Source organism: Peromyscus leucopus, chromosome 5 (genome assembly GCF_004664715.2).
Source record: "Peromyscus leucopus breed LL Stock chromosome 5, UCI_PerLeu_2.1, whole genome shotgun sequence".
Lineage (NCBI taxonomy): Eukaryota > Metazoa > Chordata > Mammalia > Rodentia > Cricetidae > Peromyscus > Peromyscus leucopus.
This window is the reverse complement of record NC_051067.1, coordinates 8752973-8774962: the sequence shown is the minus strand read 5'-3', so window position 1 is coordinate 8774962 and position 21990 is coordinate 8752973. Positions and strand designations below refer to the sequence as shown.

The 21990-nt window shown below is 51.4% G+C and overlaps 4 protein-coding genes across 13 annotated transcripts in view; 2 read left to right on the top strand and 2 right to left on the bottom strand.

Moving 5' to 3' along the window:
- The window catches only part of Nsd1 (nuclear receptor binding SET domain protein 1), a 117502-nt gene extending 110953 nt beyond the window's left edge, over window positions 1-6549 (top strand). For 8 of the 9 annotated variants that reach the window (XM_028863660.2, XM_028863656.2, XM_028863653.2 and 5 more), the window contains one exon: window positions 404-6549. In XM_028863660.2, the coding sequence (XP_028719493.1) occupies window positions 404-2013 (1610 nt within the window). In that variant the 3' untranslated portion in view covers window positions 2014-6549. Of the gene's footprint in view, window positions 1-231; window positions 270-403 lie in introns of all 9 variants that reach the window. The other variant, XM_028863688.2, reaches the window with a different exon arrangement.
- Window positions 6550-8175: 1626 nt separating this feature from the next.
- Rab24 (RAB24, member RAS oncogene family) lies at window positions 8176-10286 on the bottom strand. The gene is made up of 8 exons (XM_028863637.1): window positions 9855-10286; window positions 9707-9775; window positions 9429-9507; window positions 9256-9323; window positions 9075-9174; window positions 8837-8887; window positions 8651-8713; window positions 8176-8534 (listed from the first exon to the last, which is right to left on the bottom strand). Exons 1-8 carry the CDS (start codon window positions 9969-9971, stop codon window positions 8470-8472), a joined length of 612 nt encoding a protein of 203 aa, XP_028719470.1. The 5' UTR covers window positions 9972-10286; the 3' UTR covers window positions 8176-8469.
- Window positions 10287-10348: 62 nt separating this feature from the next.
- Window positions 10349-13341, top strand: Prelid1 (PRELI domain containing 1). Its single transcript, XM_028863632.2, has 5 exons — window positions 10349-10592; window positions 11164-11389; window positions 12339-12452; window positions 12531-12609; window positions 12899-13341. Exons 1-5 carry the CDS (start codon window positions 10501-10503, stop codon window positions 13039-13041), a joined length of 654 nt encoding a protein of 217 aa, XP_028719465.1. The 5' UTR covers window positions 10349-10500; the 3' UTR covers window positions 13042-13341.
- Mxd3 (MAX dimerization protein 3) lies at window positions 13261-17467 on the bottom strand. Of its 2 annotated transcripts, XM_028863625.2 has the most exons (6): window positions 17287-17467; window positions 16964-17069; window positions 16307-16336; window positions 16064-16178; window positions 14059-14242; window positions 13261-13986 (listed from the first exon to the last, which is right to left on the bottom strand). In XM_028863625.2, the coding sequence occupies exons 1-6, from the start codon at window positions 17354-17356 to the stop codon at window positions 13871-13873; spliced, it is 621 nt and encodes a 206-aa protein (XP_028719458.1). In that variant the 5' UTR covers window positions 17357-17467; the 3' UTR covers window positions 13261-13870. The 2 variants fall into 2 exon arrangements, with proteins under 2 accessions (XP_028719458.1, XP_028719452.1); XM_028863619.2 differs by having other exon boundaries at window positions 13261-14242.
- Between the last annotated feature and the right edge of the window lie 4523 nt (window positions 17468-21990).

Sequence of the window (21990 nt, the reverse complement as noted above, 5' to 3'; positions counted from 1 at the left end):
CTCAAATAACACAAAACAAACTAAATAATAAAAGCTCTTTTAGGACAAACAGACTTTGTGAAAAATGCAGAAGTAGTAATAATTGTTTCATCTAAGAGGAACTTTGGGGTTTATTTGGTTGGTTTCCTACTGTACAGCCCTTGCTAGAAATAGTCTCTTGCTTGTGTGTAGTTGATACTTAGTTACTCAACCTTGATTCTTTGCTGTTATTTTATATATTGTTTTGTGCAGAAGAGGAAGCTGAAATTCTGGGGAAGGAGTAATGGCAGGTGAGTGGCACAAACTCTGAAGAATGTGGCAGTTTGAAGGAGGCTTTGCAGCCACTCCTGTGGACCAGTCTCAGAGCATGGTTCATCTCACATGCATCTATTTTCCCTAAGCCTTTGTTCACTCTTGTTTTCAGGGAAATGGGAGTGTCCTTGGCACCAGTGTGACGTATGTGGGAAGGAAGCAGCCTCCTTTTGTGAGATGTGCCCCAGCTCCTTTTGCAAGCAGCATCGAGAAGGGATGCTTTTCATTTCCAAGCTCGATGGGCGTCTGTCTTGTACTGAACATGACCCCTGTGGGCCCAACCCTCTGGAACCAGGGGAGATCCGTGAGTATGTGCCTCCCCCAGTGCCACTGCCTCCAAGTCCCAGCACTCAACTGACAGAGCAGTCATCAGGGAAGGCTACTCAAGGGCCCAAGATGTCTGATCAGCCACCTGCTGATGCTACCCAGATGCTGCCAGTCTCCAAAAAAGCTCTGACAGGGACTTGTCAGAGGCCACTGCAACCTGAAAGACCTGAGAGAACTGAGTCTAGTTCCCACCTTTTAGATAGGGTCAGAGACCTTGCTGGGTCAGGGACCAAATCCAAGTCCTTGGTATCCAGCCAGAGGCCACAGGACAGGCCACCTGCTAAAGAAGGACCAAGACCTCAGCCATCTGACAAAGCCTCTCCAATGACCAAGTCAAGCTCCTCACCCTTAGTCAGGTCCCTGCCACTGGAAAGACCTCTGGGAATGATTGACCCAAGGCTGGATAAATCCATAGGTGCTGCCAGCCCAAAGTCTCAGTCAGTGGAGAAAACCCCAGGCCCCACTGGCCTGAGACTTTCACCACCAGACAGACTGCTGACCACCAGCAGTCCCAAACCCCAGATTTCTGACAGGCCACCAGACAAATCCCATGCCTCTTTGACCCAGAGACTTCCACCTCCTGAGAAAGTATTATCAGCTGTGGTCCAGTCTCTGGTAGCTAAAGAAAAGGCACTGAGGCCTGTGGACCAGAACACTCAGTCAAAGCACAGAGCTGCTTTAGTGATGGATCTCATAGACCTAACTCCTCGCCAGAAGGAGCGGGCTGGTTCTCCTCATGAAGTCACACCACAAGCAGATGAAAAGATACCAGTGCTGGAGTCAAGTTCAAGGCCATCTAGCAAAGGTCTGGGGCATATGCCACGAGCTGTGGAAAGAAGCAGTGTGTCAGATTCCCTTCAGCCCGCTGGAAAAGCAGCAGCTCCTTCAGAACACCCTTGGCAGGCTGTTAAATCATTCACCCAGGCCAGACTTCTCTCTCCACCTTCTGCCAAGGCTTTTTTATATGAATCAGCAACTCAAGCCTCAGGAAGAGCTTCTGTGGGAGCTGAGCAGACCCCAGGACCTCCCAGCCCAGCACCGGGCCTGGTTAAACAGGTGAAGCAGCTATCTAGAGGATTTACAACCAAGAGTGGGCAGTCCTTCAGGTCTCTTGGGAAGATCCCAGCTTCTCTCCCCAATGAAGAGAAGAAGTTGGCAACCACAGAACAAAGTCCCTGGGGCCTGGGAAAAGCCTCACCAGGGGCAGGGCTTTGGCCCATAGTGGCTGGACAAACACTAGCCCAGGCTTGCTGGTCTGCTGGGGGAACACAGACATTGTCACAAACTTGCTGGTCCCTTGGAAGAGGGCAAGACCCCAAACCAGAGCAAAATACAATTCAAGCTCTTAACCAGGCTCCTTCTAGTCGCAAATGTGCAGAGTCAGAACAGAAATAATACAGTAAATATCACATAACCAGGCAAGCTGTCCCCAGGGTACCATTTGGGGTGGGAAATCTTCCTTTCTTTTTCCTTTTTGGAAAACAGACATATTCCCACACTTCCACTGTTCTTCTTCCTTCTATCCCAACACTCAGAACTCTCGTGACATTAGCCCATGGGGACTTTTGGTTGTGTGAACCGTGTATGGAAATTCGTCGGGCCCCAGTCAAGAGACAGACAGACTTGAGTCTCTTTGCCCTGACTTTTACATATGGTCAACTTAAAATAAAAAGTCCACTCTGGAATCAAGCATGGAATTCAATTCCACTGGTCAAGTTGGAAAGTATAGGGGCTCTCAAGGCTATTTCCCTGGCCCAGCAGTGCCCCATTGAGAACACCTGATAAACCTTTAGGAGGATCTGATGTTCATTCAAATCATTGGCAGTTTCTTAAGTATTGATGTGTGCTAGGTCAGGAGGCTAGTCATTTGTGTAAGACAGGATTAATAAGGCCTGATCCCAATGAGCCTAACTTGACTGCTTGGGTCCCCAGGCAGATTTCAAGGACCTCTGGCCAGGAAACAACAGAAAGTACTGCTAGGTCATGGGTTTCCAGGTTTGTTCTCAAATGTGCGTGTGCGTGTGCGTGTGTGTGTCCGTCCCAGAATGTGTCTGTATTGAACATGTTTCCCGGTTGGAACATGTATGCATGTGTGTAGGCTCTTCTCACATGGAAGGGTGCTACATCAAGGCCAAGGTGAGCTATTGGCTGGGGCAGCTGCTGCAGCCTCTGTGTATTGCAGTCTGAAGATTTGTCCTTGGAGGAGCGTCTGGTTAGAGGGAGCTGGTCTCTGAGAATGTAGTGTCCCAGAAGTGGACAAGGGCAGTTGGCAAGCTTACCTTTCTTTTCTACCAATAATCTTTGTGTGAGAACCTACCCCATCCACATTTCCTCAGACACTCAGGTGCTTTCAGACTTCAGTCTCGGGCAGTGGACAGAGGGAATTTCTGGCAAGCTCCTAGCAAGACACACACCTTCAAGAAGAGTGTCAGATCCCAATCTCACGCCCTCCTACCTGAAGAGAGGGAACCCTCTCCACCTCCCTGTGAATTGCTGTGCTTTCTGTTACAGAGAGCATGTGCCTGGTAACTTTGCTCAGTGGCAAGCCGGAACCCTTCCCCAAGACTGGACAGACATAGTGTTTGGAGCAATGTCCAATCTAAGAGATGACTCCTCATAACTGCTGATTATCTGTTACTGCTGCCCTGAGCTGGGGCCCAAGGGCTGGGAATCTGTTGGTGCTACCCTGCCCTGCCATTTCCCCAGCTCACAAACTCCCTGCAGGAAGTGCTGTTTGGCTAGTTCTATCAAAACCACCTGCTCTTTGTCCTCAGACCATGTGTTTACCTGTCTGCTTTGCCAACAAATGGCATCTCCTGGCCCAAACATCTGGCCTTCCTGTCTCAGTTACAGCTTTTCCACCCTCAACAGGATTCTGTTTTGCGCCAGTCTCCTCAAGTTCCTGTTGAGGTTAGCGCCCATCACTTCTCAAGAGAAAAGGACAGTGGTGGTTATAGAAGCATTTGTGCTTTATAGAAAAATTGAGAGTTTCCGCTTTTATTTCCCCAAGTCTGTCTCTGGGGTGGAGACACTTGAACTCAGGCAGAGAATGAGGCTAGGACAGGGCTGTCCCGAGTTTGGGGCTAATCCCTGCACTTCACTAAGACCTCAGAATCTCCTCTCGGAATTACACCTGCCTAGTTCTCCCCTTTCATCCTCTCTTTCCACATCATCAGAGTGAAAAAGCTCTTGTGTTCAAAAGGAAGAGAAAACATAAAGTATCTTATTTTCTTTTTAAAAAAATTTTAAACCATGAAGAAAATATTTTTAAAGAAATTCACCCAGGACATTAAAGTTCACTATATTACGTATTTATCATGTGTGAGAATATAAGTATATAATTGCAGCTAGTCAGCCCTCCCTGATTTCTTAGGTTGTGTGAGTAGGTTTGCTTGGTGCCAGTCCTGTGCCCTTTGCTCTCCTGTCATCTGTAGTTGTGATCAGAAGAAGATCTCTGCACCGCAACGTCAGTCTCCTTTCACTGTTGTGTATTGATTACCGTAGCTCTGTTTCATGAAATAAACTGTGAACTGGGGGGTGGGGGGGCAGGCTATGTAAAAATTTTAAGTGGAGAAGTTTGGTCTTGACATAGCTTCTCTAAAATAGGTTTCAGTAGGTAATTGGCTTTGACAGCTGTCTAGAAATGTCTCACAGGACAGGAGGGAGGGTTGGGGGTCACAGCTGGCCACTTGTGTTTTGTTTTGATATTTCCATTCACCACCATTCTTTGGAGCCTTCCTTCCAGACCTGCTAGGAAAACATCCTCTGAGCTGTGTACTTGTGGGGTGGAGGATTTCGGGTGAGGAACAGTCTTTCTAGTGACAGGCACGTTCTATCCAGGGCCACTGAAAGACTCTAGGTTGCTGAGTGGAAACTAGACGTTTGAGCAGAGACCCACAGATAACAGCATGAGAACAGAGTTAAAATTGGGCACTGGTTACTATATCCTTTAGTAACACCAGTGCTGGGGGGCAGGCTTGGGTGTGACAGTGGGAAGAGGGTGACCTTGCAGTTCTTAGGGACTACTTTTGAATCATATATAACCCTTTCTTTGAGGGTGTGAATTGGCAGCAGAGAAAATCTTATTAGAAACTTATGATCTGTGAACAGGTGGTATTTTGGCATTGGCATTTGGCTGAGTCCTTGAAATTTGGATGGCCAGAGACTCTGCCTGTGAGACAGCACCCAGGAAGTACTTTCCAGGGTCAAGCCAAAGGCAGAAATGCTCCTAGGTAGTGACTAAAACTTCTCTTGTTTAGTTAGAGAAAAAATAAGGGAATGGTTGAAATTTGCATCCTTCATTTGTTCTTCCTGTTGGAGCCAACCCACTTTAATAGAAGATAGCCATCATTTAAACCCCCCACCCCCAAAGAAAGTATTTTAGACATCTGCTTCCCTAACATTACTGAGTTTGAAATTATTTAAGTCACTGTGTCAATTTTTTTTTAAAACCAATTCTGCATCTTTGGTGTTCATACCCTCTACCCCACACACTACAGTCTGGGCTTGAAGTGCAGTAGTGAGCCTTCGTGGCTCTGCACTGTCAGTTCACTGAAGCTGGACTTCCAAGTTGTATTCCAGTGTTCCAGAACTGACAGGAAGGATGTCTAGGTTGTCCATGTAAGGCAATCAGGAGAGCATTGAGTTAGATGGGTCTTGACCCCCCGGCTCCAAAAAATTAAGTTTTCTCAAACTTGTTATTATTACCATCCTCTTGGGGATGTTGTCATTGGATAAAAAGAGGCACGGTGTCCTCACCTCCTAGATCAGAGGACAGGAGCAGCAGCAGGGATTTCCTGTTGTTAAGATTGAGCTATTCGTGTTAAATACCCCAGGTCAGTTAGACCTAGGTAGCTACTGAGGAGCTTTGATTGGCTGTGACCAGTTTGCCCTCAGCTGAGCTTCTTAGGTCAGTGCAAAAGTTCTATAGTGTAAATTGAAATACAAATAATTGCTTTGTACACAAAACAATGTAATGATGGTGCTAATCTCATGGTATAAATAAGCACTGCCAAGGGTTGAGGGAGTGGTGACGTGAGAAACCTGGGTTCCCCTCTGGGAAGATAATTTAAATAGGTTCCTTTCAGCTCTTTGAGAGAGAGGTGGCAGGCAGAGCATCATTGATGCCTGCCAACCCGACCCTGGAATGTTCAGTACAATCTGGAGGTGGAAAAGATGTTCCCATATCCAGATGATGGCCACTGAGTTTCTCAGGGCTAGAGGTCACCTTGTCCATAGCCTTTATCCCACCCTGCCTAGGACAGGTTAAAAGAGAACTATGGGTATGGGGTGTCCATTACCTTCTGCTTCTCTACCTCTTCCCCTCGTTGCAGCATCTCAGTTGCTTGTGAATAAGGGCAATGTTTCTTAAGAAAGGTGGAAGAGCTTATTTTATTTAGACAACTACAACCTCAAAAGAGATGTTTCCTTACCAACATAAGCAACATATTAAACTCTTTTGTGGTCCTTCCCCTAGAGCAGCCTTCCTGTGACTTTAAGAACACCTAACTATAATAAGGGGCTCCAGGAGTAAGCTTGTGGGAGCTTTTAGCACAGCTACACAGAGGCAGACACGGGGGCAGAGTAGAGACCAAGGGTTCTGGTGTTGTGGTCTCCAGGGTGTGGTGGTCCGCCTTGTGTATGTAGGTGAGTGTGGAGGTTGGGTGGGTACAGCACCTAGGAGCTCATGGAAAAGCAGCTTTTTAGGTCTTGGTGAAGAAAGCTGACCAGAAAGCTCTATATTTTAAATGGGGAAAAGGGTTCAGCCAAGGTCCATCACTGTGTTCTCACCCCCCAACAGATTGTCAGCTGGAAGTGAACCTCCTAGTAAAAAAGAGGGGAACCCTGTCTAGGAGTCCCCATAAACATGTACTGTAATTCTTTGTATATAGAAGAAAAATTACTGTAAAGTAAAGTTTAACTTTACTCTTATGGCCCTTTGCCCTGTGTTTTTATTGTCTCTGGGGAGATGTAGCTTAACACAGAGGACTGTGGTTTGGGGTAAGAGCAGGAAGCCAACATGAGCCCTTCAAGCACGTGAAGACTTCGTGGCTGGTGTTAGTTTCAGTCTCCTTCTCAGGAATGCTCTCCCTGTCAAGGGTTTGTTTTTGTTCTGTTTTGTTTTTTCAGCATAGCCCTTGGCTGTCTTGGAACTCAATCTGCAGACCAGGCTGGCCTCAAACTCAAGCCTCTGCCTCCCAATTGCTGGGATTAAAGGCGTATGCCAATACCACACTCAAGAGTATTTTGAGGAATTATTTTAAAGAGAAATGAAACCAACGTGTTAGGTTTTGTTTTTGAGACAAAGTCTCACTATGCAGTCCAGGCTAACCTCAAACTAGTCTTCCTCCTGCCTCAGCTGCCCAATTGCTTGGATGACAGGAATGTACTATTACACCTGGTGCCAAAATGCCTTCTGGGCAGGAATGGGACCAGGTTGGTCATTCTGAAATCTTCAAAGGCAAGTTCTTTGACTGAGGCCTAAATAGGAAAGGGCCCCTAGATGGGGCCACACCCTCATAGTAACAACTGGAAAGGACTGCAATACACTTCCTTCTGTTTAAACAGGAAGTGTTAGCCCTTTTTACATTTAACATCTAAGTTTTCAGTGTATTTCTGATTCTGAACAAATAGCAGTTGTCTCAATTTTCTTTTTCTCTTCATTTACTTAGAGATGTTTGTTTTGTTTGTTTTTTGTGGGGTGGGAGTACACTATGTAGCTGTGTTGGCCTAGAACTCAAAGGCCCACCTGCTCCTGCCTCCTGAGTGCTGGGATTAAAGACAGGCCACCACTCTGTCTTCAAGTCCTTTTGGTTTGGTTTGGTTTTTTTAAATGGTGTGTGTGGTGGTGGGAGGGGGGGTTGTTTGTTTTTCAAAACAAGGTTTCTCTGTATAGCGCTGGCCGTCCTGGAAATCAATTTGTAGACCAGGCTGGCCTCAAACTCAAAGATTAACCTGACTGCCTCCCTAGTGCTGGGATTAAAGGCAAGCGCCACCACGTCCCAGTTATAAGTCCTTAAGCTAAATTGGATCCATAAGGCCTTTCTGACTTGCAGAACTATAGATTGCCTCTTGTTAAATTCATTACAGGGTGTTCCTGGGAAGCTTAGGACTGAGTCACAGCCCTGAGCCACAGGTCTAGCTAGACATGCTACCAGAAGTAGAGCTGGCCAAACCACTTGTCTTGAGGTTGGTAATGGCTGAGCCTTTCATCTGTGAGTACAACTTAGGTGCTTTCCTTGCTCTCCTCATGAGCTTTGTACTCCTCCATCCCAGCCTCTAAACCTGTTTTCATCCCCATAAAAGAAAAAGTAGCTGCGGTATCATTAAGTGGTAAAGTTCTTGCTGGTATTAGAAGCCTTGGTGGTTTGCTCTACATGTACATATACGTGCAAGCGCACATGGACGTGGGGGCATGAGAGCCCATTGCTTCTCCATGATTTCAGTGACTAGTTACTTGCTTTCCATGTGGTAAGTCTTCTAGAAAGTGAGGCCAGGCAAGTGGCCCCAGGAACAACTGGGTGTTCTGATAGCCAGTGCACACCGCAGGGAAGGGGCTCTGAGTCACAGTGCATCAATTTTATTTACAGTTCAGAAGCTACTTAAATAATCTGTGGACAGAAGTTCTGTCCAGGACAGAAGCCTGGGATTAAAATCAGCCCTTATCCCTCTTCATGCCCACAGTCTGCCCAACACTGCCTCCGTTCCATGGGCCAGCACAGGCAGGTGCCACCTCTGCTGCCATGGGCACCTGGAGTAGCTCAGACACTTGACCACGCCAGCCCAGACAAGGATTGGGTCCAGCCCCTCTGGGGAATTCATTTAATTCTCCCAGGCCAGATGAATCGTGACTCAGTGATGACAACAGCTGTAGAAGTAAGGGTTTGCCTTCTGGCTCAGATCCACACCTTTGTCCTCTGTCAAAGAGAGAGGTGGCTGCTTAGCACCATTGTGGTGGGTGATCAGGTAAGTCACCAACAGGGCTAGAGACCATGAGCCTAGAGGAAATGTTAGAGGGTAGGGAAGTACACACCTGTCATCACCTGGAAAGCAGCCACACTGACGTAATCCTCTGCCACTTTCTGGAAGAGCTCGTCTGGCAAGCAAAGATCAGTGAGGTCCTGGAGCCAGAAGCCCCAGAACTCCCAGTGACCAGGCCCTCTGAACCTTCCTTCAGTGTTCTGCCTGCTCCTCTGACAGGCCCCAAGACAACACTCACCCACACTCTGGCCTGTCTTGCTGGATGTTTCAAAGAGCTGGGCTTTGATATCTGCAAAGAGAAGTGACTGAATCAGACCTAAATATAGCTAACACTTCAGCTTCCAGGATCCCACGGGTTCAAGAAGGCCAGAAAGCAGCCAAGGCTGTCGGTCTTCTGTCCTTGTAATCCACTCAAGCAGGTATTACCCGCCCCCTGACACCCCCCCCCCCATCCTCAAAGGCTTTAGAACAGCTACTATCTGCATAGTCTTGGACATCATGGAAGTCTACACGACGGCGCCGCCTGTCTTCCTCCAGCAGGTCACTCTTGGTGCCACACAGGTAGATTTGACAGCCCTATAGCAGAGGACAAGGCTGAGGTTATTTTCACAGAACAGCTGAGTCCCTGTCGCTGATCCGTGAGATCTGGCCACCTACCTCTTCTAAACTGCGTAGCTCCTTCACCCAGAACTTCGCTCTCTCAAAGCTGCTGCTGTCGGTGAGGTCTTGGTAGGGTCGGACAGGAGACACAACCAAGGATCAGTGGATTCCCTCTGATGCTGGCCTGTAACCCAACCCTTAGTTGAATAGGACAGAATCCAACCCCTTACCATAACAGACAATGGCAGCTTTGGCACCCCGGTAATAGATTCTGCTCATGGCTTCGTAGCGCTCAGATCCTGCTGTGTCCTGGGGGGTGAAGGGAGTTAATGAGCTTCACAAGACTACGAATTAGGTCCGCGTCTTCCAGACCCCCTTTTTTTAGATAAGTGAATGGGTGTGGGGAAGGAAAAACGACCTCTATGAGGCTCCAGTTGGCTAGTTTAAGAGGCAAGACATTAAATCTCGGGGATGGTTTTGCTCAAGACTATATCCCGCAGGAACCTACCCAAATACCCAGAGTCACCGTCCGGTCTCCAACGCACATCACCTTGGCCACGAAGGCAGCCCCGATGGTCTGCAACCAGGGAAGAGATAAGAGTCGAATGCAGGCCAGCCCCCTTCTTCCCATGCCTGGTCCGGAGGGGTACACTCACGTTCTGATAGGGGCCCACCAAGAAGCGGTCGTGCACGTATCGTTCCACTAGGCTCGTCTTGCCCACGTATTCCTTGCCGAGCATAACCACCTTGACGTCCACGCGCTGCCCGCTCATGCTCCCGGAGCCGCCTCACCCACGTCAGGGTCTGCGCGGCCCAGGCAGAGTCCAAGCCTCAGACACTAACCCCAAGGGCCTCGCACCTCGCAGGGCCCCGGCGCCTCGGCCCGGGGCGCTCCGTCCCTTGCAAAGCCGCGGCGCGGGGACGCGGACAGCGCCCTCCACCGCGCCGCCGGGCCCGACGCCGCTCACCCGCGCGACTGCAACTGCGGCTCCGCTGCGCCGGGGTTACCGACAGAAACCGAGGTCCCTGCAGCTAACTTCAACCCGCACCTCCGGGACTGGACGACAAGAGGCGGGACGTCCGGTCACGTGACGCGAGCGCCGGAAGTGGCCGATCCTCCGCGGCCGGCGCCGGAAGCGTCGCGCAGTCTTATAGTCCCTCATGGCGGCGGTAGGGACCTGGGCGCGGCGCGGCGGTGACTGAACTGCGAGCCTGGCGGGCGTGCACCGAGATACGCGCCCCCCACCCCCGGGCTCTTCACCCTGATGCTGCACGGGTGCTGAGCCCGCCCGGGTCGGGACGATGGTGAAGTATTTCCTGGGCCAGAGCGTGCTCCGAAGTTCCTGGGACCAAGTGTTCGCTGCCTTCTGGCAACGGTACCCGAACCCCTATAGGTACGTGGCGGTGGGTAGAGCGAACTGCCCTCCTTTCTCCGTTTGGAGATCGGAATGTAGGCTGTCCTTGAGTATTGGGGCCAGGAAAGACTGGACAGCCAATCTGACGTGGGGTATCCCTGAAACTGTGGCTCCAGCTAGGGCACAAAGTCCTTAAGATTAGGACCAGGCCAAGCCTGCAAGGTCCTCGAAGAAGACTGGCCAGTTTATGATTTATGTGAGGCTCTAGAGTTCTAATTTGTGGTCTCAAGGTGGTGAGACAGGAAGAGGCGGCGGTATGGGAGTTATCTTGGGGTTGGAAATCCTGGCAATGGCCTGCTCACCTGCCTGTAGCGCTCTCTAGTGGTACAAATCTTGAGAGATTGGAAAGCCTCAGAAACCAGGTCAGGGAGGAGGAGGGAACTGGAATTTGCCCCCGGGGATAGGTTCAGTATCCTCTTCACTCTGAACCCGAGTACAGAGCGCTGTCAGATTGCAGGAAGCCATGAACTGGAGGCTCCAAATGGAAACCCTAGTAGACAGCTGCTCAGGAGCAGACTTCTGAGAATCATCTTTATTTTAACACCTACAGCAAACATGTCTTAACGGAAGACATAGTGCACCGGGAGGTGACCCCCGACCAGAAGCTGCTGTCCCGGAGACTCCTGACCAAGACCAATAGGATGCCACGTTGGGCAGAGCGACTGTTTCCCGCCAACGTTGCTCACTCGGTGTACATCCTGGAGGACTCTATTGTGGACCCACAGAATCAGACCATGACCACCTTCACCTGGAACATCAACCACGCCCGGCTGATGGTGAGACCACCTTTGGTCCTTCAAAATAGTTGCCCTTCAGATCTCAGAGTTGTGGAAACTACTGTGGTCTGAAGCAAGTTTAGAATGTTAATGAGCAAAGTCTGTAGAGTTATACCCTCAGATTGTCCCCTTTTCGGTCGGTCAGTCTTTCTGTGCCTGTCCCTTGGATCTCAGATGGTGGGGGAATCACCTCTTTTCAGAACTTGTTTCAAGTGCTGTACACAAAACACTTGGTTGGTGTGTGACACATACATACATACATACATACATACATACATACATACATACATACAGGGTGGGCTTTCAGGAATGATGGGGGAGGGGAGAAGGAGACAGTGACTTGACAGGTAACCAGCACAGTAGTGTGTCTGTGACTACTGTCTGTGCTCTTCAGGAAGTTGCCACTCACTTTGATAGTAAAAGCTGTGGTTATTATCAGATGGTTTTGTGTGTGTATAGAATATCAGGAAACAGAAGGCCTAGAAACACTGCACATGTCTAGATCTATAGGCCCTAAGCAAAACCCAGGATCAGGCTGGACTACTGGCTGATCCCAAGAGACTGTGTTCTACTTTTAAGGGTCAACAGAGAAGTTGTAGAGGCAGAATGCCTTTTTTTTTCTTTGTTTATTTTTGGTTTTATTCGAGACAGGGTTTCTCTCTGTAGCCTTGTACCTTTCCTGGATCTCGCTTTGTAGACCAGGCTGGCCTCAAACTCATGGAGATCCACCACCTGCACCACCACCACCACCACCACCCAGCTGAATGGCTTCTCTTTGGGCCTAGGGATACATAATAGAAAGAACTTTCTTTTCATTGCTCTCCCCTTGTGAACAAGGCAAGGATCACCCAGTGTCGTGTGCAGGAATGTGGTACTGGCTGGGGCGGCACCATAGAGACGGGTCTGAGTCTGTGGAAGTGGGCAAAGCAAAGGCTGATTTCCTGTGCAGGTGGTGGAGGAGCGCTGTGTTTACTGTGTGAACCCCGACAACAGCGGCTGGACCGAAATCCGTCGGGAAGCCTGGGTCTCCTCTAGCTTATTTGGCGTCTCTAGAGCTGTCCAGGTAAGAGATTTAGGGGTTGGGCCAGGCTGGGCTCTGGGTCCTTGAGCAGCTCTCCCATGTTCTTCCTTCTCCTGCCAGGAGTTTGGTCTTGCCCGGTTCAAAAGCAATGTGACCAAGACGATGAAGGGCTTTGAGTACATCTTGGCCAAGCTACAAGGTGAGAGCCCTGGACACTTTGTGGGGGACTAAGGGACCTTCATTGGCAGTGGCTAGGATGATCCTACCTCAACTTGACCAGTGAGGTGTTGTGCCAGTCACTGCCCAGATCTGAGCCCAAGGCTCTTGTATGTGCCTGAAAAGGGGGGTGTGTGTGTGTGTGTCAGGAAACAGGGCAATACTCCATTCCTAAGAAGCCTGGCCCATAAACAGTGACTGCCATGGTTGAGGAGGGATTGAGTGGGTCTTCTAGCCGTCATCTGAAGCCAGCCTCCTGTCATTTGCCACAGGTGAGGCCCCTTCCAAAACACTTGTTGAGACAGCCAAAGAAGCCAAAGAGAAAGCCAAGGAGACAGCACTGGCAGCTACAGAGAAGGCCAAGGACCTGGCCAACAAGGCCGCCACCAAGCAGCAGCAGCAGCAGCTGGTGTAGCTCCCTCTCCTTCTCCTCAGTGTACTTGATTATTAAAAATCCACCTCCAGCCCTCTCTGCTGTCTGGGTGGTGGGGTAGGGCAGTGTCCTGGTCCCCATCTGCAGTACACCTGGCTGAGTGTCTCCTGAGCCCAGCCTCCTTTTACCCTGTTGGGCAGAAAGGGTCAAAGCAGTGTGCAGGTGAAGTGGTCATACATGATAGACTGTACGCTCCACGAGGGCAGGGCTCCTTGTTTTATTCTCTGAACAATATTTAGCACATAACAGGCACTCAATAAACACTTGATTTGATTGGCCCCAGTTCCGGAGTCAGATAGCTTTGGTTTGGATCTGGACCTCCCACAAGTCACATGGCTGCCTCGGCTCCACAAACAGCAGCCTCTGCACTGTGTTAGAGGCGCACTGCCCAGCACAGGACCATGTTTGGCAGCTACTGATCTTATTTCCTCTTTTCCAGTTGTGGCTGGGACTTCCTCCATCTCATCACGCAAAACCATGGACGGGAACTTACGAAAGAGGATTTTAATGAAAATACTTTGCCGTCTATGTGGGGCAGAGGCCTGGGGCTTTGCCCAGGAACAAGAGGTCTACAGGCTTCCTGTCCCGTGGTGGGCAGCAAAGCAGAGCCAAGGACTACCTAAAATGCCCTGGGGAGTGGGGAGGGTGGCCGGGGCTCAAGCTCTGCAGCTGAGTCCAGAGAGCCCTGTGCCCACACAAGGGTCTCTGTAGCCTCCTCCAAGTGGCTCTAAGCAGACCTTGGGACTTGTGTGGGGCCACTGCCTGGCAGGCTCAGTCCAGAGGGAGTCAAGGGTGCTCTGGGCAGCCAATGTCATAGCCAGGTACTGGTGCTGTGTGAGTAGCTGAGGCCCTGGCCAGGGCTGAAGCTCTGAAGAAGCTCATTCTCAGTGCCGAACACCAGGCTCTCCACATCCACCTCCACATCCTCTGCAGAGAGAAACCCATCAGGAGCCCCGCCTACACGCCCCCCACCCAGCCCTGCCCCTGTGGGGCACTCACCTTGGTCCGAGTCTGAGCGCTCCGAGGACAGAACGGAAGAGTCCAGGCTGTGTGCTCGCAGCCGTTCGCGCTCTCCAGCCCCCGGCAGCCTCTGGAGCTGTTCCAGCTGCTGCTGCAGACTCTGCTGTTGGCTGCGAAGCTTCTCCTTGAGCCGCTGGGCCTGCTGCTCCTGCTCTTCCAGCTTCTGCAGAACCCCCAGGGCAGGGACTGGGTCAGCTGCCCAGGGCCTGGCCTTTCTATGGCCACCAGGGCTTTTGTCTATGCTAGACAGGCAGCCACATAAACGGACCCAAGATGGTTTCACATCCTCCAGGAGGCCACTACCTCCTGCCTTTCTATCTACATAGATCTGTCTTTATGGCTGTGGATGGCAGGGTACCCCAATCTCAAATGCCTTTTGGGCATAGTCACATAATAAGGTGGAATATAATGTCAGTACAGACTCGCAGACTGGCATGCTAACCGGCAAGACTGGCTAACAAGACCCAGCCACCTGGCTGCAGCCTCATTGCTGCGCACGGTCATGGCGCTGTCCGATCGGTCTCCATTTACATGGTGGAAAACCAGACTTTTCATGTCAAGTGTACTTGGAAGCACTGCCACCTAATTTAAATTATTGGACTACAGGCTAGAGGCTACTGGTTCACTAGGTGAGCAGCTCCGTGGTAAGGTGTTTGCCTAGCACATGCAAGGCCCTGGGTTTGATCCTTCTCCCATACAAATAACTTTGTTTTTGTTTTTTAAAGAAGAGAATAAGCCAGAACACTCAAGACAAGGTACAGAAGGGTATGTGTCCTCACTTAGACTAAGATGTAGGGTTCAGTTACTACCAAGGCAGAGAACCCTGGGAAGCTTGCAGAGTCCAGCTTTGTCTGTGGTAGGCAGAGAGAGAACCCTAAAAAGATGTTATGGGGCTGTGTGAAGCCCAAAACCTCAAGGCCTGCATTAGAGAGAGGCTTGAGTTCCCTAGGTGCTGAGGCTGCCCTGTGAGTTTCCAGCTGGAGATGGACCTCAGTAGATCTACATGCAGAGTAGAAAGCAGCCTGACAGACACCAGGCCAGAAGGGAAGCCTAGGAGCCGCTGCCAGGAAGGGCCCAGGTCTTGCCATGTGGCATCCGACACCTGAGTAGCACATTTCATCTACCTGAAAATGAGGTCAAAGGAGCTCCACGGGAAAAACCAGAGCCTATGTGACAACCAGAACCATGAAATGACAGCGTGCACCTATGGACAGTGTAAATACATCCCACAGCCACGATTTATTTGCTGATGGCACTGATTGTCGTGGCCCTTGACTAGAGCCTGACAGCAGTGCTTAATAAAGGTCTGTTGATAAGGCAGGTCCGGCATTATCTTGGTTCTGAATCTGCCTCTCACCTGTTGTACCTCCAGTCTGACTGTGTCTCTGTTTCCTCTCATGAAATGGGCCCAGAAGGCAGGAAACATTCTCTTTTGTTTCCAAGGCAGCTTCTAAAATGCCCACATGGCTGGCACAGCCTGGACCTTGGTATCTGCATACCCACTCCTGTCCGCCAGGGGGCCTGCAATCCCACCCAAGCAGTGACAGGGCCAGGTGGGACCAGTTAGCGGTTCACCTCGGTCCTTTGCTTCCGGGCCTCCAGCCACCTTCATGGTACCAGCGAAACCCAAACCCAGTAAGCCCGGAAGGTGGGAGGAGAGGGCACCAGCCCTCTCCAGTCCACCAAACGGTTTACAACAGACATATTTTTAACAGCCATATACTCTCGGCGGAACTGAAGAGGAAACACTTGTGGAAGATCTAACAGCTAGGACCTAAGTAATACCATAACAAAAGGAATGTTTACAAGGCCTCAGAACAGCCCAGTTTCTGCTTTCTTCCCATTTGATAGATTTGGAAACTAAAAGCATGGGAGATTGTCTCAAGTCACACAGGATTGGGGCAGGTCTCAAAGCTCCAGCCAGGCCCTCCACACCACATCATCCCACGATCTAAGGATACTGGGGAGCCAGACAGCACCTTACCTGGATATGCATCCTGGCCCGGCGCAGCAGGCTCAGTGTGGTATATCGGGTACAGTCGACCCCCAGGGGCATCTGCTGCCTCAGCTGCTCCAGGCACCGCTTAAGCTGGGCCCTCCTGCAGGTAAAGGGGTCTGGAGGGCAGTGCCAGCCCCACCTCACCAGGCAGAGGGATGGCAAGGGAGGAAAGGTCTGAGAGAAATGGTCTTTGGGACCTGGTCCTGTCAGGGCCAGGTTGGCACTCACCTGCGTTTCTCCAGCTCATTGTGCACAGACCTGCCAATGCCAAAAGGAGATGAAGTGAGGGGCAGTTGGCACTGCCCCAATCCTCAGTCCCAGGCTATTGGGCGGCTCAGAGTTCACTACAGATATCTGTGCCAAGTAAGCCTTTTGTGAGGGCTCATCTAGTTACCAAAACCCCAGGCAGTGACAAGACACATACACCAGAGGATACAGGACACCTGCCCAGGTAGTTGTAGGGTCTCCCCTGACAGCCAAGCAAGACGGGGTGTGTGTGTGTGTGTGTGTGTGTGTGTGTGTGTGTGTCCCTGGACAGATGTGACACCTGATCCAAAAACAAGTCTGCCAGAGAAGTCAGCCAAGGGGAAAACATTTAACAGGAACTGCACATGCAAAAGAACGAAAACGCAGAAGTCTGTAGGGGAGCTCAGGAGTGTGAGTGGAAGGGAGACTCAAACTTGTTACAGTTCCTGGCACATCAAAGATGCTCTAGGAGTCTGTGAGTAGACCACACACATACACACGCACACGCACACGTCTGGAGAGAGGGCAGATTGAGTAGGGTACCTGGCCCAGAAGGGCAAACAGAAGGAAGTGAGAAGAGGATCAGATGGGCCAGCTGAAGACTAGCGCCCCTCCTCACACTGCCCCATCCCTGCTCACCGCCCACTGTTCAGCGCGCCAGGAGTTTGCAGGGGTCGCTTCCTCCTCCTGTAGACAGCCCGGGAGCTGTAGTGCGGACACAAGGACGCGTAACCGTGCTCCGCCTCTGCCAGAGAGAGGACCCAGCTCGTCAGCCAGAGCCCCTGGCACGGCGTGATCAAGGAAAGGCTTTTGGCGCCAGAACCCTTTCTTCAATCACTCCCTGCTCTGCCGCCCGCGAACTCCTGTGGATGTGCGGGCGGCAGCGCGCCAGCTGCCCTCAAGCCGTGCTCTGTCCAAGTTGGGAGCCAAATCCTGCCCGCGCGCGCGGGGTCTGTCCTCACCTCTCTCGCGCCTCTCCAGGAACTCCGCCGCCTGCAGCAGGACCTGGATGTTGCTGGCCACGGGCTCCATGTCGGCGACAGCCGGCGGCGAGCGGGCCGGGGATGCTGGCCCTGGCCGCCACGGAACCACTTTTGTTTCAATGTAACTGACACGGTGCCACAAACAGAGGGCCCGCCCCGCCCCCGGCCGCCCCGCCCCGGCCCCGCCCCTGGGAACCGCGGCCGCCCGCCCTGCCCCGCCCGTCCCGCCTCTTCCCGCCCAGTCTATCTCAGTCCGCAGCTCCTGCCCCTGGTGACAAGCGCTCAGCCGGGCCGGACAGCCTGGACGCGGGCCGCTGCGAGCTGCCCACGCTGCTGCCACCCGCAGTCGCGCGGGCCTGGGTTGCACGTGCGCGCGGGCGCCGCCACATCCACGGGGCGGGCCGCGAGCCTCCGAGACAGGGTTGGCTGGCGCGCGGCCCCGCCCTCTCCCGCCGCGGGGCCCCGGCTCGGGCGGGAAAAGCCGCAGGTTTCAAATTTGAAAACCCGGACGATGAGGGCGGGGGCGAGCGGAGAAGGAGGGCGATGCGCACGCGCCTGCGGAGGGGCACGGGCACAGGACACGGTGCGGTCTGTCCCGCATCTGCCCCTCGTGGGTCCTCGCGGGGCTTCAGCTTCCACCGTTGACTCGAATGAGAATCTCTCCTGTCTCTCCCGTCATGTGCTGGGACGCTAATGTCATCGTGAGTACCTCGGTAGGTAACAGCTTCCCAAGCCAGGGCACGAAACACAGCGTCTGGCCCCGGATTCTGGAGTGACGGAATCGGGTTCTTCTCCCGTCTCTGCTAAGTGTGACAACTCAGGGACCGGACCGTGAGACAGCGTTGCGGAGGGGTCAGAGCTAAGGCCTGTGTAGTGCTCCGAAAGCAAGCAGCCCTCTCTCATTAGGGCCATTGCAACCCAACAGCCCGCTCCTGGGAGGCCCATCGAGAACAAGACTGCCAGCCTCGCGGAGAAGGCTGCAGGAACAACACTGCCAGCGGTAGCCACACCTAGTCAGGAAGGGTGGGGCGTTCTGAGAGTCCGCTAGAGCAGAGAGGGGAGACTGAAGAGATGGCCTAGGCAAAGACAGGTATGTGCCAATCAGGCCCCTTCCGAAGAGGCTTTCTGAAGGGTCACTGCCAGAGAAATCAACTGTTAGCCAGGAATTGCTGCTGCTATGTAACCGTCTGTAGATTGAAACAAAACCTTTGTAGCTATGGAGAAGAGCTGCCCAGACCCAGGACAGGTGGATGGCCCCTAAAGCTCCCATCAGCAGTCAATAAAGCTTGAGGATGAATTCCTTTTGGAAGAGAGTGACAGAGGTTGTCATGTCCAACAATCAAGCTTCAAACTCACTGTGCAGCCAGAGATGAGGACGTCCCCAAAGACTGGGGTTACAGATGAGCACCTTATAACCAATCAGTGTCTAATTTTATTTGTCTAAGACAGCACACACACACAGTGCAGCCACAAACTTCATTATACATCTGGCACCCAGGCGGACTCAGAGCAGACTGGACACAAAGGCTCTCCAAGAAAAGGTCCAGCAGAGGGAAGGGCTGGTGATGTAAGTAGGGCCTTCACTGAACAGGAACTGAGTGGCCACTTCATCCTCTGAGCTGTGGGGAACAGCTGGCCCAATGGTGGTAGAAGTCAGCCTCGCCTGAGGCCTCCCATGAATATGGGTCGTGGCCATCAGTCAGCAGCAGGCAGGCAGAACACTTCCCAGGGAAAGGGCAAGGTGCTTGGAGGCCCCTGGGAGAAAATGCTCCAGCAAATGCTTTGCAGGCCCAGGCCCAACAGAAGCCCCAGTATTGTGCTCCATCAGCAGAAAGAGTACTGTCCCTAGATCCCCTGGGTGCTGTGCTGCCGGGGGCCCACAGTCCTGTCAGTTACAGAAATCGGGGTGGGCTTACCTTGTTGCAATTTATCAGGTACCAGAGTCCAAGATGGACTTGTGCCTTGGATGAGAAGGAAGACAGGGATTCCCAAAGAAGGCAGCCTTCCATCTCACCCTACAGATAGCTCAGGGGATAGTCGTCGTCCCCCCAAACCCTGCACAGTCCTCTCTGCAGGTGGGAAGAGTTAGAGACCAGGGTGTGGGGACCTGGCTCAGACCCTGGACTTCCTCTCAGCCTTCCTTGCTGCAGAGCAGCCGTCCTTAGCAGAAGTGATGCCCTGCTAAAGCCTGTGATGGGCCCGACAACCCTCAGGTCCATGCTGGGGCTGGGCAGTACCCCTTCCACAGCCCCCTCAGCAGATCCCGCCCTTGCCCACTCCCTGCCTCTACCAGCTGCACTCAAATGCCACCTCCTCCAGGAAGTCTCCAGGCTTCCCTCCTTCCATACACACTCTAAAAACACCAATGGTTCTTGTCCCTTGGGGTCAGCTCTTATACCAGACCATGGCCCAGTAGCAGTGGAATACAGTACTGAGAAACTCAAATGGAATGCTGGTGAGACAGACAGTGGCATCCAGCTCAGAGGCCACCTGGGAAGGTCACCCCAGGCTATCAGAGCACAGTGGCACCTTATGTGGCTTCTTACCTCTTTCAAGTGGACTTTTATTATTATTTTTTCATGTGGATGAGCATTTTGCGTGCACATGTGTGTGTGCCTAGTGCCCTGGATGCCAGAAGAGTGAGTCCAGATTCTTGGAACTAGAGACACAGATGGTTGTGAACCACCATATGGGTGCTGGGAATCCAACCTAGATCAAATTCTGTAAGTGCATCCAGTACTCTTAACTGCTGCTCTGTCTCTCCAGCCCCCTCAGGTGATCTTTTAAATGATTACTTTAGGAAGTACGTATCTTTGGATGCAGTGTGTGTGTGTGTGTGTGTGTGTGTGTGTGTGTGTGTGTGTGTCTGGTAGAAAGATAAGGCAGAAAACCATGCTTGCATTTGCTTCCTAATAGCCTTCTTCCCGGAAGTATTATACTTTATTTCTACATGTTATACTTCCTAAGTCACACTATAACACTGTGTGTTCACACAGGTGCATGTGCTGGGGACTGAACCTGGGACCTCACATGTTCTTAGCAGTGAGCTGACCCAATGAGCTACACCAATAGTTTTAAATATCAAGAGTAGCTGGGGCAGTGGGGGTGGAGGGGGCGCGCACGCCTTTAATCCTAGCACTTGGGAGCAGAGGCAGGTGGATCTCTGTGAGTTTGAGGCCAGCCTGGTCTACAGAGTGAGCTCCAGGACAGGCAGCAAAATTACACAGAGAAACCCTTTCTCAAATAAACAAACAAATAAATATCGAGCAGAGAAAGCCATGGAGAACAAGCCAGTGAGTGGTGTTCCTTGATGGTCCTGCCCTGTCGTCCCTCAGTCATGGACTGTAACCAATAAGGTGAAATGAGTCCTTTACCGTCCCCAGGCTGCTTTTGGTCAGAATGTTTATCACAGCAACAGGAAGGCAAACTAGGACATTGCTATGTACTGTACTGTTTAGGGAAAAGAGGGAGGGAGATAAAGTCCATGTGCCTGGTGTACCTACAGAGCCATCCATAGTACGTTGGATGCAGAGATGCGAAATCCAAAGGTATGGAGAACCAGCTCTACCAAAATTTCCTGTTTCAAACCAGAACAGAAAAAAATATCTGTTGGGTTGTCTTAGTACTGTAGATTTTAGATGTATTTGTTTTATGTGTATGAGTGTTTACCTGCATGTGTACCATGTGCGTGTCTGCAGAGGTCAGAAGAGGGGGTCTCACCTCCTGGATCTGGAGTTGTGAGCCACCATGTGGGCGCTAGGCACTGAACCCAGATCCTTTGCAAGAGCAATAAATGTCCTTAACTACTGAGTTGTCTCTCCATCCCCAGATCAGTTTTTCCCTTTCTCCACCATCTTCCCCTGACCCCTTCAGAAATCTTTTTTTTAATCACTAATCAAGTTCAAGTGTTTCCCAAAAGAACATACTGCAGTCTTACCTCCCAACAACAGCTGTTGCTCTCTTTGGAAATGAGGCCTGTGTAGAATTAATCATTGGAGCATGGTTGAATATGATTGGTGTCTTCATCAAAACAGGAAGTCTGGAGACAAACACGTATGCAGGAAGATGGCTGTGTGACCACGGCATCAGAGACGGCCGCGGTGTGTCTGCAAGCCAAGGAACTGCAAAGACTGGAAATCAGCATTAGCTAGAAGGGAAAGTCATGCTCTAGAAAAAGGGTGGGGTGTGGCCCTGCCTCCCAGCCTCCCAGCCTCCCTGTGGGACAGTAACAGCCTGTTGTTTGGGCCACGAAGCTTCAATGCTACCGAAATCCTAAACCAATGCAAGCCACTCCTAACATTTATTTCACCTGATTTTCCCATTAGGCTGTACGTCCCATAGTGAAACAGCTTTTTCCCTTGTTTTAAAAAGTGTGTGTGTGTGTGTGTGTGTGTGTGTGTGTACGTGTACACAGGCATGTGGGTGCCACAGCCACATCTGGAGGTTAAAGGACAACTTTTGGGATGATAGCCCCCTCCCTCGTGGGATCTGTGTGAAAGAGTTAGGACACAGGTAGAAAAGGGAAAACGGGCTTCCTGAGGTGCTGTGGATATCACTCTATATAAATAAAACACTGATGGCCAGTGACCAGGCAGGAAGTATAGGCGGGACAAAGAGAGAGGAGAATTGGGGAAACAGGAAGAAGAGGGGGAGAGACACTGCAGCCACCGCCAGGAGAAGCAG